The sequence below is a fragment of the Erithacus rubecula genome (genome assembly GCF_903797595.1).
Source record: "Erithacus rubecula genome assembly, chromosome: 6".
Taxonomy (NCBI): Eukaryota; Metazoa; Chordata; class Aves; order Passeriformes; family Muscicapidae; genus Erithacus; species Erithacus rubecula.
Window position 1 is genome coordinate 27,217,253 of NC_136688.1, and position 21,491 is coordinate 27,238,743.

The 21,491-nt window shown below is 37.4% G+C and overlaps 1 protein-coding gene across 12 annotated transcripts in view; it reads right to left on the reverse strand.

Annotated features, from left to right (window-relative positions):
• The window catches only part of PCNX1 (pecanex 1), an 87,008-nt gene that overhangs the window by 60,420 nt on the left and 5,097 nt on the right, over positions 1-21,491 (reverse strand). For 8 of the 12 annotated variants that reach the window (XM_079309815.1, XM_079309813.1, XM_079309814.1 and 5 more), the window contains exons 2-6: positions 18,393-18,601; positions 12,335-12,440; positions 9,700-9,745; positions 8,787-8,876; positions 5,543-7,243 (exon numbers count right to left, since the gene is read on the reverse strand). In XM_079309815.1, the coding sequence (XP_079165941.1) occupies positions 5,543-7,243; positions 8,787-8,876; positions 9,700-9,745; positions 12,335-12,440; positions 18,393-18,601 (2,152 nt within the window). Of the gene's footprint in view, positions 1-5,542; positions 7,244-8,786; positions 8,877-9,699; positions 9,746-12,334; positions 12,441-16,599; positions 16,657-18,392; positions 18,602-21,491 lie in introns of those variants that run through there. The other 4 variants (XM_079309811.1, XM_079309810.1, XM_079309812.1 and 1 more) reach the window with 2 other exon arrangements.

A 21,491-nucleotide genomic window follows, 5' to 3' on the forward strand; every position in this document is an offset into this window, starting at 1 on the left:
TGAAAAAAAATCACTAATTATTATTAGAACAGATATGTGAGCAGCAAAGGAGAAACAATGAAGAACAGCGTGATATCTCCAAGTTACAAACTTTTGCTAGAAAATATTTCAGAAGAAAACAACACACAATTCAGGAAAAAGTAAAGCCCAAAACTTCAATGTTGTGGTTGCATTTATAAAAATGAAAAAAATAAGTCTGAAACTAGCCTGAAGAAATATTTACAATTATGTCAAAACAGTCACTACAACAACCTGAAAAGCAAAACACTATCAAGGAGGGGACAAAGCAGGACAATAAAACCATCTGGTTTGAATTCTGAACCAAACATTTTTACAATCAGCTTGACAGTAAAATTTTTATACTAAGGCCAAATATAAAGCTAAGACTCTAATTTTTTCTACTCCATTGTACTTCCATTGTACTTGAATAACTGCACTTTTTAAAACATCAGATCTTGCATAGATCTCTTAGATATAATGCTGATGTACTTCAGGTCAAAGAACTAAAGCTAAACCCCATCTGATCCCCTGCCCAATACAGGCCCTACAACCAGGGTTTAGGTATCAATACCTAGTAGTATATTCATGTAGCAGACAAATGTTTGTAATAGACATTAGTCTTTAATATTCTGACTTTGTGTTTAGATTTATTCACCTTAAGGAAAAAATGCTGTAAATTTCAGAACACAGCCTTTCCAGCATATGTGGCAAACTATGTTAGCATATCACACACAGAATGTCATGTTTGCATTACATAGCCATAACTGAAACACCAAACATTCATTAGAGGCCAACTTCAATACATGAATGAGTTTTATCTCCCAGCCATATTTCACAGCAATGTGAGCAATTCCATCAGCTGACAGCTTTTAGAACCTTCTTGCTTATATGCATACCAATAAACCCAGGTACATCTAGAAGCCAGCATGAAGGTGCAGCTTCATCTTTATCTAATACCTCAAATTCCTATTCAATTCCTGTTTGAGATGAACACTTAGCAAATACATGAACAAGACATGTCAGCAAAATGGAACCACTCCTCCCAAATCAAGCAAAAGTCATCTAATGAAAGCATCTGTATTATCCATAAATACCAGAAAGTGGACAAAGCACAGTGCTGAATCCCAAAAAATGTACTAAAATTTTGGTTTACTGGGAAGTGGTTAGCAACTAAGAGATGCAAGACTAAGTCCAAGTGCTATTTCATTGGGAAGTTCCAAAACTGCAGAAATTCCACAGCAGGCTCATATATAATTCCTAATACTGTCTACATCTTTAAGTGTTTAAAGGCAGCAATTTGGCCTCTACTGAGATGACAGGATATCTAGCAGCAGAGGGAATTCTGGGAAACTCAACCATCACACACAAAAGCCATGACAGTACAGTAAAATGCTTATAGAAGATAGCCCTTTCTGCTGCTGATCTGCTTACCTGGATCCAGTCACAGCACAGCTCTACTGAATACACGAGTAGATACAGTCAACATACACACCTGATCACAGGAACTGCACACATTTTTCAGTTTTTACCGTTTCTAAACTCCAGTTTCTCATGCAAAACTGTTTGGTTTAGTAGCTTGAGCATGAACTGGGAGATGCACAGAAAACAAGATCAAAAGCCCCATCTTCTATAATTGTATTCATTCTATCTGCAGGGAAATGTAGCAAAACCTAAAGCAATCAGAAGCATAGAACAGCTCTGCAAAACAGGCAAATCGACTCATGACACAGACCATGTGCAACATCAGCATAGTAGGAAAAAAGTAACATATTGCTAGCAGCTGCCATGACCATTGGCTGAGTAATAGAGAACTGAATTTTAATAATTGTGGGCAGATACACTAAGCATATATGTACAAACACACACACACACCGAAGAGGTAAAGTTTCCATGTGCCATATGAAACACAAGACTAATGCAAACTCACAAAGCCCTATTTTGACTGCCTGTAGAGATGTACTGCAGACCTCAAAACACAGAAAACAGTATGAGCTGTTACTTCAATATTGCTAGGCAATATACAGAAGAAAAAATGCATCACACTGCATGCAGTTTTATTTACAAAAGGGTATGTATCTTAAGAACTTAAAGTAAATAAACCTTAAATTGCAGCAAGCTGTAAATCAGAGCAGCAACTTAAAGAGCACATCTTTTACAATTAATACAAAACTGGAGAGGACACTCGACTTTTCAGGCCAGCTCAAGTTTCACAAAACATCACGGTGTTATATACAGCATTACGGTAGTTCTTTCAATTGTTACAAACAGCTACCCAGAAACAGCACTGATAGAATCTGACAGAAACCAGGCACAGGACAGTGCAAAGGGGGTATTTCCAGAATATCAATACACTGCAGAGCAGCTAACCCACGACTCATCAATACACAAGCTGCTTTTGGACTAGGAATGGTTGAACAAGGATAACAACCCTGTAAGACATGTTCCATATTTTGTTATGCATCCACCACATACACTTAATTTCAGAATTTTCAGATGCTGTTTCTCTGCATTTTAATGAATAACAATTTATATTCAAATGCACATACTATCTCACAGCAAGTGACTCATTCACTGCTTCCTGGCATAATAATACAGAAATGAAACTAAGTTGTATCTGCAGAAGTGAAATATGTACAAGTTTGTACAACATCCTGCGTAGTGGAAGATTAGTAAAGGCCATACCCATTATGAAACACATTTTAGCAGTTACACAAACAAGAATGTACTTCTAGTCTCTAAAGACTGAAGCATAAAATGAAGTTACAATTACTGATTTAAGTCATATTTGAAAAGCAGGAACTGAAAGCTGCTAACTGAAAAAAAGGAGGTGATATAATACCAGTTTTTTAGTTATCTTGTGTGCATCTGTTAATTATCTGTTTCAGGAAATTATCATAAGCAATCACAGACACTTAAAAATATTGATATAAAAGTATAAAATAATCCTTTTGGCAGGAGGTTGGACCAAACTACCTCTAAAAAAATCACATCCAACCAATATCCCCTGATCTTAGGAAAATCCAGATCAAGTTTATTCTGTAATTCACTTGCAACAAGTAAATAATTTATTAACTTCAACCAAAAAATGCTATATATATATATATATATATATATATAAATATATAACATGTACTTATATTACACATATATGTCTTTAAAAAAATATCTCCCAAAAGGTGAAGACATCTCAGTAGTAAGAAATACTGGCTATAAAGCATGTAGATCCTAAAGAGTTAAAACATTTTCTCTCATTACTATTAGTAATTGGTAAGCCTAAAAAAGAAAGCCACAATTAAACGTACAGATGTAACAAAACTTGTAATATAAGCTACAAATTTGGGGGGAAAAAAAAACCCAACAAACCCACACTAGAGAAAAGCCAGTAAAGGAGGACACTATGAAAGAACTAGTCAGATCATGAACAGATAAATGCAATGTAATTATTGCCTTGGTCATAGACAAGACTAAATAAATAGACAAGAATAAACAAATATTTAAGTAGTGCTAAAGAAAAGCAAGTCATAATTTTGTTCTGCTTTCAAGAAAAGAAAAATGCAGAATGGCATTCATTTCTTACAATAATAAAGCAAATATTTCCATTTCCCTTGGCAGGAAGAAACAATATACAGCTAGTGTTATTAACCCTATCATGTCATCAGATCTAGAGAACTCAATTCCAGATTCTTTCTTAAAAGACAGCCTGCAACCCATAGAGAAGTACTACTTGGGTACTTGCCACTTATTAAAAATACTGTCAACTTCAAAATGACCACCATGGAAAATTTTAAACTAGAAATAGATCAGGCCAGCAAGCCTTTCCTGCTTTAGCTGCTACAGATTTGTACCTTTAAGATTGCTTTGAAATGTGTTGAGTCAAATGATGGGGAAGACAAACCTTTTCAAAAGAGCTATCAAAATATTTCACAATATTCAGCATCTGTCTTCCATCAATTCTTTCAGACTACTGACAAGCAGTAAGCACATATAAAGTCTGACATGTTCTGAAAGGTAAGGTATGTTAATCCTCCTTTGCACATAAAGGGAGAATCTTAACAGCTTTAAGCAGTAATAACACAAAAAAAAATTTATCAAATTTTGTGCTAGGGAAAGCATAGAGTCAAAATGGTAAATACCTAAAGGAGACCCTTTATTAGTCTTAATAGACAGGAATAGCTGTCACTTTAATGTGTATTAATTTTTTAGCTTGTAGAGTTAGTACTAGAGGAATGATCTTGATTCTTTTATTAAAGTTACCACAAAATCTGTTACTTGGAATGACAGAGAAAGTTAAAAAACCCACACATCTGTGGTGATTAATTGATTATTAATCAATAATCAATACACAGCTGAACTCCTGTGTGGCACACTTGCTTTCCCTCCTCAGAAATTAACTCTACTGATTTTTCTCGTTACTTTGTTAATATTAACAATAAAATAAAACCACATATAACAAACCTTCACAAAAAACCCCAAACAAAACCAAAAGAAACCCCCTCCATTGGTCATACACATCACCTCACTGTGGGCTGGAAACCTTTTTTTTAAGGTGAATCACTATTTTGTTTAGGCAGTCTATATGACAGGAACAGTCATATTTGCTATAGTTTGTTAAAAACACCTGTCTTGACCTAAAATACAATTTTACGAAGAGTTTGTCCATCTAAAGTCCAGGTTATCTGGTAGCCATTGGCCTCTGAATATTCCAGAAGTCAGACTGAGTCAATTAGCTACCTCATACTGTTCTGAAAATGCATTTTAAAGACACTTATCTACCTTGATGCAAAAAGCCTTCCAGTTAAGGCAGTCAATATAGTTAACCAAAGAAAAAGCCAAACATTATAAAAAGTAATAAACAAAAAAAAGGTTAGGTGCTCAAGATTTTGTTTAAAATGCCATTACTAATCTGTATTAATAACAGCTACCCCAGGCAGCTTATTGTTCCCATTACACCAAGCAAAACAATAGTTACAGAAAATAAGAGGAAACTACATTCCTCTCCAGCAATGGAAGGTTATTGTGTTCACATGAAGACAAAAAAAAACCCAAAAACCCAAAATAAACAAGACTGTCTAGTCAGCAATGACAAGGCTAAGCAAAAATCAAATCCCTAGGAGAATTCAGCTTAGTAACTAGACCACTGTAAGAATCCACAATTAAAGGCAGCATGGTAAGGGTTTAGGATTTGTTTTATTTCTTGATACTACTTCAAGCCATGCCACAGAGGCTGCAGTATTTTGATTACTCGGTACAATGGAACAGGTTTCATTTGATCACAAGTAGTAGTTTTAAGAGAGACCTCTAATTAATGAGGACTGCTAGTATAAATGCCTAATACCTCTACTTAAAGATTGTGTAAAATCTGTTTGGATTCAACACCCATTTCAGTAGATCTTCCAACAGATTATGAAGGAAATGCTTTTCCAGTTTTACTGGGCAATACTGAAGAAACGGGGAGAATGCTTAAGTACAATTTTAATTTAAGTCGGATACCAGATTTATTAACAAAATACAACAAGGTACTTCTGGTAGGTCATTTACTTACCTCCACTTGCTGATTCTTGCTCTTCCCCTTCAGGAAATGTAGCCTGGCTTGGTAAGCTATTCCTAGAACGAGTGACTGACTCTAAGTGTGAAGCCCTTCCCAACAGAGATAGCTCATCTAGCACCTCTCCTTCTTTGGCTTCCAAATCAGATTTTGAAGTGGTTAACTGTTTTATGTTACCTGGTGCCATTAAACTATTTGGGTCATTTAAACAAGCTACAGTACCACTGTCCAGGCTTAACACTCTGGCACGATTCTTGGCACTGTTTGTGCTAGAAGTCCGTCGTGTAGATCTTTTTTTGCTAATTCCTTCAGAGCTTACGTGGGTTTTGTGAGCATTTTCAGAGTCTGTGCCCCCACGGTCTTTAGAAACGTATTTGGTCTTTAAAGCACTGTATTTTCCCTCAGGAGACTGGCATGAATGGGAGGTGGTGCTGGAAGAGCTATCACTGCTGAACTGGTGAGCTGACTGCATGCTTGATGTCCTGCTCAAGTCACTTTGATCACTGGAGTCCTCATCGTGACAAAACACAGCACTGTGAGGTTTAGTACCAGATACACCTCGGAAGGAAACATATTCCCTGTGCCGACTTGAATCAAAACTACTAGCCCGCTTTTTTCCTGTCCTTCTCCGGCTGGACTTGTGGGTAGAGGCTGTTCGATGTATTAAACTAGAAGATTTTGGTCGAACATCTCCTTCCTTTTGTTTTCCACTAGTTTCTTTAGAAGCTCTTGAATCTACTAACACAGCTAGTTTCTCACTCTGCTCCTCTCTTTGTTCAGCAGCCTTCCCATGCGGCCTGTCAGCTTGTGTAGTCAATTCATTGGCATGTGGGTTCTTATTGGCCTCTTCTGAAGCAGAGGCACCAAGACCTTTCTGGCTGTGCATCTCATCGGATGCATTAGAACCCCTTCCCCCTTGAATACCACCCAGAGGACTCACTTCCACAGCAGTCCTTTCACTACTAGTCCTTTTGTCAGTAGTAGAACTACTGTCATCCTCTGAGTCGACACCACAGTCTTTTTTCTTACCATCCTTTTTTTCTTCTCTAGGAGACTCCTCCTCGTGCTCTGACAATACACTTTCTATATGCGTTGAGCTAGTATGTTCACTCTTGTAGCTACTGATGGTACTGTTGGTGTCACGATCAGTCCCGCTGCAGTAGCTTTCTGTTGAACCACTGCTTCTAGTACTCAGGCTTCTCAGACTGTCCATACTTTTGTCTGCTTTCAAGGATTTGCTCTTCCCACTCTTAGTCAATGGTTGAGGGCTGCTACTTTTCAGAATGTCATCTAATTGAAAAACTCCTGAAATGCAAGAGTTCTCACCCAAAGACTCTCGGGATCCAGAAGGGGGTTTGGAAGCTTCTAACTCACTGACAGGATCTAGTCCTCGTTTTTGCTGATAGAGAGGGAAGTCATTTAGTGAAGCATCTGGAAAAGCAACAGCAGAGCTAGAAGTCCTTGGTACACCTCGTGGTCTATGATCCTTCCTATAGGAGTGAGAATGCAGAGTTACCAGCGAAGCTACTTCTGTGTCACATGTACTGTTTTTAGACTGGTCCACAAGCTGGTTGTTCGAGAGGCACACTTTGTCACCGCTGTCCCTTGGCAAATCCTGTCCAGAGGACAATGAAGGTTGGATGGAGACAAACGAGTCGTTCGAGACCAGACGAAAAAGCTTCCGATCAGTTGCCAAATCTGTTAAAGGACACATGTAAAAATATTCATGGACAAGTTCATCTAAGTTACACAACTTGCTTTAAAACTGTTTATATCAGACAAAGTAAATTAACTAAAAAATCCAATTGCAGGTATGAATTCATCACATTACAATTTAAAAATATTTTATACCATTTAGGCAAACCTGACAGGCTTTCTTTTAATTAAAAAAAGATCATCAATACCAGCTTATCCCTAGCAACTAATAAGACAATGAAATTCTGACAACATCCTCTGTTGCTTATGTCTCAGACTTAATACTTTTACATATCTCTAAGTTTCTTAATTATAAAAAGTGTACCCTGCCATTTGTTTTGGTTCCTACATGCAGTAAATATACTTTAAAATTACTAACAAAAACATTTACTCTGAGGGCACCAAAAACCCAACAAAAATCAGCTTTCCTAGTGGATATCAACTAAGCTCACAGCAAGGATGCAGTCACTGTCACACGTCTTTTTGTACTATAAAAAAAAAAAAAAAAAAAGAGGTGGTTTTTTGCTGCTAAAGCAAATCATGAGGATTTACTGCTAGCTCTTAGTTAAAACAAGCATTCCTGTTACCCATCACAAGCAGTCTCCCTTAAGTGTCCATCTGCAGGCAGTACTAAAAGTCAGGCTACTTTCCCTTTTGCTACTCCCACTAAAAATAGATCTGAAGGCCCAGTTAAGTTACTATAATGGTTAAATTTCTGTAGGGTATATTTGAACACATGCAGCTTAAGAGACTTCACAGTTACGTTACTCAGTTGAGAGTAGCAGAACCCTGCTGCCTATTACAACAGCATGACCACCTGTGATGCTCCTTTTCAAACACTTTGTGCATTGAATCACACAGTGATGATTGAATCATCCATGTAATGGCTCTAATCACCATTAGTGATTAGACTGGCAAAAATTAAAGGTGGTATTCTCAAGTCAACTTTCTCCTACTCACCAAGTACTTGAAAGATTTGGTTTTACGTTCTGCTTTAGTCTAAGCAGGTCATTTCTTGACAATGAAGCTAAATGAAAAACTGTCCTGTTTTGTTTCAGAACACAAGCTAACATTTTCCTTACATGTTAGAAAAAAATCTCAAAAAAAATTCACCAAGCTCTTGCATTTAGGAACACAGAGCTCTGTATGGGGTTACTTACTTCATAGAAAAGCCCCCACAATTACATTTGTCTGTACTTGTAAGGAAAGCAAATTAGTCTACAATGAAGTCCATTAATCCCCGGCCATCTCTAGTCTAAGAGATACTGTCTATAGAAAGGTAAGTTAGCTCTCTTTCAGCAGTAAGGTGACAGTAAATATTTATTACCTACTGGAAGATGTCAGAACAAGGAACACAAAGTATACAGTTATAAGCATTCAAATTACGCTTCTCAGAAGCTTGAGTAATTAAGAAAGGAAAGAAGGAACTTCAAGATACCCTTTCTTAGAGTCTATCTACAAACTGCATGAATTTATTTAGCATGTTAAGCAAAGGGTCTTTGGTAACAAAATACCACGTTTAAATATGGAGAAGAAGAAATTTTACCTTGTTCTTCACTCCCTTCTTTACATAGGCTTGAACTCTGGCCAAGACTCAAACTGATATCATCAGAGGTCTTGGCAGTGTCAGTATCACCTGCAAATTTTAAGAAATAAGAGTACTAGTGCTCAAAGTATTAACACATGCATCTGCATTCTGACTTGTCATGAAAGACTGTTGCTTGTATTCCTTCACTTATAGGTAAATAACAATAATACACAATTACAATAACACAATATTTCTTATCAATACAAGTATTGTCTACTCTTCCTCTAATCTTCCACAGAACTCAATGGCAATAAAAATCCTCTCCCCCCAAAGATTTATCTATTGGAATATTTCTTTTTGCATGGTTGTCCATAATAAAAAGTGTGGCAGACTAAGAAAATACTCCTAACGGTCAGAAAAGCAAGGAGAAAAAAAAGAAAAAAATAAAGGTGACAAAAAGTCACATTCAATTTATTTCTTGCCTTTTTATTGGCTGGATAAATCTACAAGAAAATACTCATAATATGTAAAATTGCTACCTTTTCATCTTAGAGGTGTTCAAAAAGACTGGAAAATGCTTTATAGTTAAATGTCAAGCAATGAGAAGTAATCAAGTCATCGATATACAATACCAGAAAGGTAATTGGTTGCACTGCACTCAAAATAGTAAAGTCTACTCCAACCAACCCTTTGCCTCTGCATTTTACAGGCAAAAGGAAAACCTGTCATTATATTCTCTCCTCATGTTTTGGTCATATAATTTGCATGTCTAAAGAAGACCTCCCCCAACTAGTAAATGCTGCATTTCATTCAAAAAAAGAAAAAGAAAAGGATCAGGATGACTAAGGTAGACAGTATTGGGAAACAACACAGTAAACAACAGTGATTTGAAGTGCTTCTGTAAGGTAGTTCAAGTAGCTAAAAATCTCACCTTTGATGGTTGCTGCTGTTCCCAGACGAGATAACCCAGATCCAACCTAGAAACAGGGAATTATGTAAAAAGCTGTGCACTTTCAGGAAATAAACAATCGTTATTTCCTATTACTGCAAGACATGTATTTGCCTATACACTAAGAGAGGTTTTTAAAGGCACAAAAGCATCCAGCAGTACAGTGCTGTAAAATTCTAACTGTTCCCACTGCAAAGAGACAAAAAGTCATGTAATCAAGCATTCAACTACATCACAGTACTATTCTATTCAAATCATGCTGATTTCAAAAATATTTAATCTAGGAATTCTCCTTACTTAATGTGGCAACAGAGTATACGTGCAGTGTTACACTAGTAACTGCTGTTGCAAAACTGAACTGGTTGTCTAAAATGCTTAAAGAAAATACAACCTTAGTATAAAATGTATCTGTTCAACACAGTAAGCTAAATGCAAAATCTGCTCCCATGTGAAAAGACACATATTTTTCCAGTTATTTTCACATTCAATTGCAAACCAGCAGCCATGGTACCTGCTCATACAAGAAAAGTTCACCATTTAGGTTTGCAATCTATCTTTCTAATGATATCTTATAATCCACTGGAGATCACTTTGCAGAGATGCTAAAAGGAATTTGTTTTTTCCTTCAGTAACACTTTCAATATGACCTTTCAACTATAAATAGCATACAACAATGCATGTGTCAGATAATTAACTCACTCAGAAAAAAAGAGAGAGGAAGAGCCCTCAAAGGCAAAACCTGAACCTATAATACATTAAAATGATGGCCCTTTGATGGACTGATAAATACTTATTAGGATGCTGTTTTCAAAAAATTTCTAGTTAAAATTACTCTGAGAAAAAGAGCATAATTCTCCTAATTTTTCTCTGTAAGCACAGCAATTTCAGGTAACCTGAAGATGTGTGCAGATTCTATTCAGGAATAGCACACAAGAACAATGGCTTTATGTGCAATGTGAAAAAGCAGCTAAGAGCCTGTTTAATACATTTTCTTCACAACATTGTCACACACTTTTAGTTATTCATTTTGTCATGTTCCAACCTTTTTCCATTCAATAACATGTTTTGCTGAATACTGTCACCAACTACAAATGCATCATCACAGGAAAGCTATCTCACACAGAAAAACTGAGCAGAACTCAGATGCTTACTGTTCGTGTTCCCTTTTGATGCTGCACACTCAATCACAGGGGACCAGTGAAAACTAATATTAGTACAAATGCATTCTAAATGCTATACTTTCTTTCACAGTAGCATGAACTTCTTCACACACTTTACTATTAAAACTGTTACGTTTGGAACATATTTTTTCCAAAGACCAGTCAAAGAACTAATCTGGGCATTATGTTTCTATCTTCCTATACGGACCATTGCTTCCTACTGCTTTAGACACCAGCAAATGCCTCCTCTCTCAATGAAAGGAAAATCTCTTAAGACCATCTATGCTGCATAACTGAGCACAATTCAGATAAAACACCAGCATCGGCATGCCACTGCACTTCATTATATACTGCTTGCTCAGGGAGCTAATTAGAAGAACATGATATTGTAATACCATGCCAAGGACTTGCATGTCATTTGAAGACATGTGCCTTTACCATGATGTTGCATTGCTCATTATCAACATAACTGTACAGTCTGGCCAGTTCCTCTACTTGTCCTCATGAAGGATTGATAAAAACTAGCCACAACTAGTCTAAATGTCACAAGCTGAACATTGGGAACAGCACATCCAACGCTATGGAATTTGAACACATAAACCTAGTAGACATAATACAGAAACAGAGCAACTTCCCCAGTGACATTCAAGGCAACTAGAGCATAATGAAGTTACATTAAAATGTAATAATGCATGTTCTTCAGCACTTCCATCTGGCAGGAATCCCTATTTATTGCCTTTTTCCCAACCCTGCTGAAGAAGCAAGAAAGTGAGGATTTTGCAGAGGACATACAAAAAATAAACAGTTTTAGTCTTTCTATTTCTAGCAGTTTTTCTTTATACTTTTTACATTAGCAAATTAATTTTTTACCCCAATATCTGAACTATGAGGAATAATAACCTGCAGAAAGCCATTTACAATTACAAGAGATAATCAGCAGTAGATACATTCTAAGATAACAGAAGCCTCCTCAAATACCACTTTTATATTTACCAATTAAGCTTTAAATGGCAGAACAGACAAAAGTAAGAGAGGAAGACAAAGTTAGAACATATGGATGAAGGTACAGCTTGAGCTATCTAATGGCTCACAGATACCCAAAGGAAAAAGGGGAATCCCACCAGAGTGGGTTCTTAGTACTCACCTGACCATACTCTGAGCCATTTTGATTTTTTAAATCAGAAGAAAGCTAACTGAGCAAAAGGGAATAGTTTCTCACGGGACTGTAGGTTCCCTTTCAAAATCCAGCCATTTCTAATTAAAGTACAAGATGGGATGAGAGCTACACTGCTGGGAGAATGCAATCCCTTCCTAATAAAGCAGTTATATACAGAAAGAAAAGTTGTTTAATCTAATACAAATTACCAAAAAACACCCATAAATAATAGGAAGAGGTTATCTACAGACTGCAAATCCAGCAATACTAAAGCAACAACTGCAGTAGCTTTAATTCTTACCTGGTTGTTTGGATCTATCCCAGCATAAGAATTGCGTGAACTACAGCCAACAGGGGGAGTTGCTTCTCGTATGAACTCTGACATCTCAATCCCTCCACCAGGGTCACTGAGAGAAATATTAAAAAAAACAAAAAAACAAAACACCACACATTATCCCACCAGTTAAACAGAAGTTTGTCTATGTTGAGTGCATATTCAAAATAAATTTTTCTTTCTCAAAAATCAGGGGCTCAAATAAATCCCTATATCTTGGACGAACACTGGCTGTTTGACACAGGAAGTTCAGTCTGAGCCAGAGTATTCTGCACTGTCATAGCAACTGCCACCACAAGTCTGCTGTCACTAGCCAGCACCTACTGTGAAGACTTAGATGCCATAAGGCATTCCAAAATGCTGACACATGAACTTTTCCCTGTCTGTATGTGCACACCTGTAACTTCTGGATCAGCTGTTCAACTATAACACCCAGAAATTCACCAGTAGAAAAATATGCTAGATAGAACTCAGAGCATGCAAAGGACTCCTGGTCTTTTCCTTAGACTGAGTCTGGGAGCAAAACCAAAGATGGCTAATGAAGAAAGCCACATGTGAAAGTTTTTGAACAGGCAGACACATACAGGGCCATGCTATCTCTCCCAGGGGTGCAAACCACATCTTTCTATTAAAAAATACTTCCCTTCAGATACTTTACAGTCCCTACCAAGAAGCATTTTAAGGTACAACATATATATCATTGCATCCTAGTGATTTCTCCTTTTCAGAATTAATAACTATTGGTTTGAAAGTATTTCCTAGAGCAACACCATCAAATTGTAATTCAACAGGATTCAGCATGTCAAAGGCAGATATTTTATGAAAAAAAGCAAGTTGGATTTGTCCATTAGGACAATGGGGTCTGAAGTATGCTGAGGACTAGAACACAAGGATCCAACCTAGCACTGATTGCTTAACTGCAAAGAGGAAACAGTTGAGGCACTCTCCTATCCCATTACAGATCTCTTCAAGCACCTTGATCCAGGAGACTTCCAAACAGAAGTCACTGCAGAGCAATTTGACACTGATCCCCTCTGCTCCTTCCCAAATACAAACAACTTCCCAATAATCAAATCCCAGCGTTTTGTTAAGCAAAGTACATATGCACAACACTCCTCCAGGTGGACCAAACACATGAAAGACAAAGGCCCTCTGAAGAAGGGGACAGAAACGGACAGCAGCACTGCAGGGCTTATTTAATAGACAACTAGTCTTACAGGGAAGTTACACAATAAGAACAACACCTAATAAGGTGGCCTGCACAGGGCCAGAAATTGGAATCAATGATCCTGATGGGTCTCTTCCATCTCAGCATATTCTATGATTCTAGTAACTTTTAAAAATATGGACATCAAGGACATTGTAAACAAGCTGTCTGTAGACAAAAGGACCTCACATAATTCATACTGCAGCATGGCATGTCAAGCTGTTGTCATCTTGGAGAGGTGAAAAGGCACAACCTCAGAAATCACGCTACATAATATAAGAAGCACATGATTCTTCCTACATCAGAGGTGACCAAAAAAAAGCCAGTTTGAAGTTAGGAATATATTCCTTTAGTAAAAATAAGTTAAAAGACAACCAGCCATTAGTTAGCAGAACAACTATGGTCCAACTCTAGCAAATTAAAGAAAGAAGAGAGAAGCCACCATTTTGTCACAGCTCAGCCATGAGAGACAGGCATACTATTGGAGATGGCTATTTACAGAGCCCCCTCTGACCTAGTGTTACCAATTATGCTAAGGCAGGTAAGGAAAATGAATTTCAAAAGATATAGCACCAGATTCAGCCAAAGCATTCATTCTGTAAGCATTTTAAGAATACATAAGGATATAACATGAATTTCAAGACTAAGCTGAAATATTCGCACAACATTTAAGTTCAGCATACATTATAATGACTGAAGATATAACAAAGAATGCCTTTTACAAAAAGATGAAATTCCTTTCCTGTTTGAATAATTCATTGAGAAACATTGCATATGATTAAAGCATATCCCATGAAGTAGAAAAATATGCCATTACAAATAAGCTTTCATGCATAGAACCAGGTAGTTAGCCAAAGAAGGTGGCAATTTTGTCTAAAACTGGACCATCAGGATCAGCATCAGCAGCAACAAAATCCATCACTGCCACTCTACTCCCAGCTTCTATATTCTGTGATAGCACACAAACTTATGGATGATAGCAACAAACATCAACAAATAAAGTCTGCAGGAAGAAGCAGGAAATAAGGATTTCTAAGACTGGCCATTGTATGCCTAAGTACCCGGACTTTAGCAACAACCAGAGTTCTTTAAGAGATACTTGATGCTAGTGCTGTGGCCAAGCCTTCCTGATATGAAATTCTACAATCTGTTTCTTGCAGTTTGCTGTCTTCATTCCTTAAAGCAAGTGTTACACTTTGCAGTTTGCAAACAAAATAACTGCAGTGAAGTTACAAATCAAGACGACTGAAAAAATTACATCCAGCAATGGAGATTGCTGTGAAAGAGGCACTGAAAGATGACATAAAGCAAATTAAAACTACTTTTTCTAATTATTATTAACTCTGAACTAAAATTACCATATGCAGGAATATCTCATCAGCATGTCGGAGTCTAACCAAAAGCATGAAGAGACCATCAGTCTACATGAATCCAAGCTGAAAACCTGACGTAGGCTGATGACGTAGGCTGACATTTAGACCAGAACTTCAAGAGGTAATCTGGAATAAATTACTGAGATTTCTGGACCAAGCAGAGGAAGAGTTTTATTACTTTCCATTGAAAATCATCACCTAATGTTCAGTAAAAGAAAATCATCATTTAATGATCAATAAAAGAGCAGGGTAACTAGTCAGGAGGCTGCTCTCAAAATACATAATAACCACTGCATGTGCTGCAAATGCTAGATCACAACAGATTCAAGTATGAAGAGAAATTATCTTCCAAGCTTGAGTCACTAACAATAGTCAAAAATAAAAACTAACTCCAAACTCAAGAACAGGTCTGCCAGCCACAAAAAACTACAAGGAGAATAAATAGCAAAGGCAAGGAAACAATTTTAGGGATCACTTTTTCTAAATTTTACTTTTCTTGCTCATATTTAAGTAGACTGTAAATATTTCAAAGATACAATATTCTCCAGCTACTAGCTTTACTTGGTAGAACTTCACATGAAATTTATGTAGCATCATTATTATAGTTCCTCCATGCTGATGGAGATCAGGAACAGCAGCGTCACCAGATGAACAGTTTATGATACTTTGAACCATAACAGCCACTGACAAGTAGCCATATTGATATATCCAAAAGGACTGACTTAAGCATTTTAAATTATTTATGTGGGTCCACCGATACCCAGCAAAGATCATGCCTGTGCTGCTTCTATATTTCTATGAGACCAGGAGCCTGTATCCCCTCTACTTGCTTTCATGAAACCTCACACAAACATTACTATAGTAACACCTGACATACAAAACAGCAACTCACATTACTTTCTGTAAATTAAGACTTCCTTTCAAAAATATTAACTAGAGGATTTCAGCTTTAGAAAGAGGACAGCAAAAAAATAAACAAGGCATTTCTAAAGGAACGCTAAGCTGCTCTTTGCTTAAACGTGCCAAAGTTTCATGGAAAGAAACCCCCATCCACAAACCAAGGTTAACTGAAGATAAATGAGCAGTTCAAGCAAGCCTACAAATGACAGCACATAACTTGTCAGACACCTGAAAACACCATTTTGAGGATAAACAGCTTCAGAAAGAAAGAACAGCAGCTCTTAGAAGCTAAACGGAATCCTGAACCAAACCACTGCTTAATCCTGCAAATATAGTAAAATGTGTATCTAAAGTGGTCTCCATGAGTGTATATGTGGCAGGGTAAAAACTCTAGGATGGCTTTGCAAACTACACTGTACATGTATTTATTCGTTACCACATGCTGTAGCCTAAGCTATCAAAACTAATATTCTGATTTTGCAAATATTTAAGATAGTACCTCTGCTCTAATTTGCCCTAGATCCACCTTGTATTAGGGAAGCAGAGTTTAAAAATCAGAAAACCCTACACATACACCCATTCTCTTCCCAGACACGTCTGGGTTTTCATTCATGTTCCAATTTAACTCACTAAGAAGGTTACAGCTCAATATTAAATACTCATTCTACATCCCATCTACTGGTTTGGATGGTACCCCAGAGTTCTTGTAAGCTTCCAGGCAAAGATTAGTATATACTGTACATCCCACTTACCAAAAAGTAACTCCGTAATTTCTGCATTGACCTTGTTCCCAGTTCTAGTTAAGAGACCTGAAAGTGGGAACAAGGATCATATAAAAGTTAATGAAACTTTAGTTGGCAAGCAGGACACACAGCATCAAACTAACCTCTACTTCTGAGCTCACAATGCTTACAATGTAGTATCTTGTGCCATGTCAACTGCTCCCTAGACAAAAACAGAACTGAAACATCCAGAAGTAACTCACAACACTAGTAGAAATTCCCTTACCAACTTTGTGCCCCTGTTTCAGAAGCAAAACCTACATGGCAAAAACACCAAATAAAAAGAAAAACCCCACTAAAAACCACTCAGACAAAATGCCTAAGGGTCACACCTAAAACATGCATTACCAAGGTTGCGTGAGAAAGAACAGACCACTAGTTTACTTCCATTAATTTTATTAAGCAGAGTAAGCATTAAGATACAATTAGGGAAGCAGTCTGCCAAAATACCTCAGTGCAGGTTTAGTAAGGTATAGGGTGATCTAAACAAAGTCACAATTAAAATCAGCAGCTTCAGTTGCCAAACACATCACGGAAAAAGAGTCAGGTTTATAAAAGATTGATACAAGAAGTTACTGTATATCAGCTTCAGAGGAACCTAAGACACCCTTTTTGCCAACAATACCTGATCTGAGAGAAGACACACAAGAACCTAGGACCATGAGAAGCTACCTCATATACACACAGGAAAGTCCTTTTACTTCTAGGCTGAGCATTTTAAAGAGCAGAAGGTTAAGACTTCCTTTCTTTAAAAGCATCACAATAAACAGACTCAAGAGACTTCTTGCAACTACATTTCCTTAGTAAGACACACAGCCTTTTAAGAGCCAGGACAGCATACAAATCACCTCACTTTGAAAACTACTCATGGCTACTAGTACCGGAAACTCAGAGACAAGAGAAAGGTTATCCCTAAAACCTAACAATTCAAGGTTGATTTATTTCATATAGTTTAACTTTTAAGATGGCCTCAATCATTTGAGGCAGGCAGAGGCTTTGATACTAGAGCGCATAACACATACACAGTCTGAACAAACTGGTTAAGCTGGCCTTGCTGATGAGTCATCTTTCGAACATCTTTCTCCAAATAGTCTGGAGAGAGGAGGAAAACCTCTGGCGTTTTTGTTTTTTTTGTTTTTTTTTTTTTTTTACACAGGCTACAAAGGGGATCTCTGGAAAGGAATTGCTTCCTATTGACAGTACTTCAGATTCATTATCTTCATTACTGAGCAGAGCAATTCCACAATTTCCAAATTCACAGGACAGTATTCTCCTTAAAAATACTATGACTGGAGTTATGCACTGTATCTGACTCCTGTTTTTGCAACACTAAAATTGAAACCCAGTCCAACACACCTCGTGGTGATAGAAGAATTAGCATGTAGCATGCAGTCTTTCACAGCTAGATTTTTAATACTACATCTACTACCGAAATAAGATTACTTGTACTAATTATGTTCATTAAGTATTTAGTGACCTAATCGGCTCACATTTTCCATGCCATTGTTTCCAGCATGTTCAATATTGTTCTTGAAATCCGCTGGGGGAGGAACTAGAAAATTATTGTGAATCCATCACTTCAAACCTAATACATAAACAAGTTTGCTTTTCAAGACCACACTTAAAACCGTCTTTCAGAATTACAGAGGTCTGTATCTGTATTCCTTAGTCTTTAATCTCAATCACCATTCCAGTTACTCAGCTGATGAAGACAGGACTGTTAGTCACTTGAAGCAGTATGCAAACATCAGCAGACAACTTACCTGGGCCCATTGCTGTCTTTCCTCTTGGCTGAAACATTGCTTTGTTCTGTTTTTGCACCTCTGTCCATATGCTCACTGGCATTCCTCTCCACAATTTCTCCCTCATCCAGTGCCCTGTGCAAACGGTAATTCACCATCTTCAAAACGATAAAGAGAGCTGCTATCACTGGGCAGTAGACAGCTACTATCATCATGGAAGAAGGAAGAGCCTTTCAAAAAAAGATTAAGAAAAAGTTAATGAACACAAGGTTGAATATCCCTAAGAAGACTCTATCCAGATTTTAACAGTTTGCTTCATGGAGAAAAAAAATGAAAGTTACACCACCTACAGCCAGTCTTTGTGTGAAAAATGTTAAGCAGCACAGAAAAAATAAACAGTTGGACTACCAAAGATATTGAAACACCACAGCATTGTGCTAAATAAACTTGTTTGACTGAAGCTTGAGAACCAAGTTCAACTCTCGTTCTCTTCTTCCACGCTTTTGCAATGCAAGACCTAGACTAGGTAACTTAGAGTTAGCATGTGTGACACCTAATATTTTTGATTAACAATTATGAATAAAAAAAGACGGGAAGATTTTAAGTATATGAAAAATTAACCAAGCATGGTGTGAGATCTTATTTCAGGGCTAGTACACAGCACCAAGTCCATTTCAGAAAAACTTGATGCAAGTGTGACAGCATGGCTGGATGGGAGAAAACCCAATTATATACCAAATATTGATGTTTTGATCTCACTTGTCAGCTTCCAACAGCTACTGCTGCATGACAAGACACTGATCAGTCACAAATGCAAAACTGCTTCTTACTTGCATACATAAAGAGGTTGCTCACATGTGACACACACTGTACAGCAGAACACAACCTGCAAGACCATAGGAGCAAAGATTTGTGCTAGATCACTGTATGCCCATGGAAAGGCAGCCAACACATGTTCTGAAGAAAATTTTTCATCTGTATGAAAGGTGGCCAGAAGCCACATAGAAAATCCCCTCAGTTCTGAAATCAACATTTGAAATTCCACTCAAAAGTTGAGCGTTGCCATAAAAGTCTTGCAGAGGTAAATAAGGCTTTTACCGATCAATCATTTCAGCAATAGGGCTTGATGAAGTCCAGCCTGACAGCTGTTTAGAAGTGTTCAAAGTTAAACTTCAGATTTTACTTCAATGCTTTCATCCATCTAAAACATGCTTTATGTGTGTTTTTAAATTTTGCCATCTCCTAGGCAGTGATTAAGTAAAATGAGATATTAAATCTCAGTATTCATCTAAAAATAGACAATTTCTTTCACAAAAGCAACAAAAGTTCAGATTCTGAAGTACTTTGCTGCATCGCTATCCTTTATCCTGCTTACAGTGTAGTTTGAGCTATTCTTCCAAAACATAAAAATACACACAGACATATGACAATCAGAATTAAACATCTGATATCCAGCTTGAACATTAATGGAGTAAATGAGTAGAACTGTCTTTTTATACCTCATGGCTGAAAGACAGTTCCAGCTCATTTTTATACTTCTCTACAGAGGCCATGGGAAGAGAAGAGTCATCATCAATAAAAAAGTCCCAGAACATCTTGCAGAGTCAAAACAATGATCAGAGTAGAAGACAGCAATGCTTGGCTGACAATTGACTGGCTGACAACATAGCAAAACATCATGCAATGTAACAATCTCCTGCCTAAAATTATTCCCCTGAATCTCAGAAGGATTTTAAGTAGCATAACCTAACCAGTAGTCAGTCAAACAATTTTAAAGGACTCAACCTGGTCATACGTGCTGAATAGAGGCCTCCTTTTCTTTTTCTCTATTCATTTTCTCCATCTGACTCTTGAAGATGTCTCTGGAACTTTGATCACCATGATGACTCTTTGTAACTAGCAAGGTTTTCCTCCAAAACAAGTCAAGTCTGACAACCATCCTACCTTTTCCTCCAAAACAAGTTAAGTCATCACTGAATATAACATTTCAAGTAGGCCAGGCAAACTAATCTGAAGTTTACTAAGTTTCATTTCGCACACTGAGCTGGAAAACATCGTGACAGAGATTCACTCACCAGGAACCAGCTAAGGAGAAAGAGGAAACCAAGCTACTTGCATCAATAAGCAAACAGGATACACAATGATATGGCATCCCTACAATCCCTGAAGCTATGCTAGAGTGGTTTTCTCAATAAATTAGGTGCTTCTATTTCCAAAAACTTCAGAGTCAGTTCCCTGCAGGCAAGGGCTAGCCTGTTAACTTTGGAGAAACATATAAGCTTCCTGCAGCTGCTAGGCAGTCTGCTACCCCATCACACCTGGCTTCAACTTTCCTCTCCTTTACACTCCCAGTGGTCAGAAGCATCAGACTAACTCTAGATAACAAAAGCTAGTTACTCTATAAAAGACATGCCTGAACTTTTCTGTCTAGAGAGGTCATCAATTTCTCCCATCTACTGTCAGCAGTGAGGTCACAGTATATCCAGTTTATCTTGCAAAATCTGCACATGCAGTTTTTTCAAATGCAAGCTTTAAGAACAGGCACGAGAAAAAAGGCAAAACACTTCATGTAACTTGCAGCAAACCCAACAAGGAATTCAAACCTTTTCCTCACATCCTGTTTTCACAGGACTGCAGAAGAAAAAAAAAATAAAAAAAAATCAAAAGCTAAGGTCATTGACAACCTTTCTTTCTTCATATTTGTAGTAGCAGCTCATCTCAGAATAGGGCATATATTCCAGGAACAGAAGGCATTTTAGTTAGCTTAGTCTACCATATGAACACACTTGACATCAAGTACCATGCTGTGGTGCAGCACTGCCACCCATGGTACCAGCAATTTGTCTGCAGTACAGCCTCAAGAGGAAACTTACTGCAGCCTAAGCTAAACCACTTGCAACTTCTGTTTTTCTTAGCCAAACTTAGAATAACTCAACATAAATTTGGGGTCTTCACCCCACAAAACAAAGCAAGTTAAAGTGAGATTACTATTTCCAACAATGCTCAGCATTTTACATTTGAGGAGAGACATGTTTCTCACCAGCATCTCACCACCTTCAAGACTGGAATACAAATCTAAAATTTCCCACTAGATTGCATTTTAATAATTCATTTAATGCA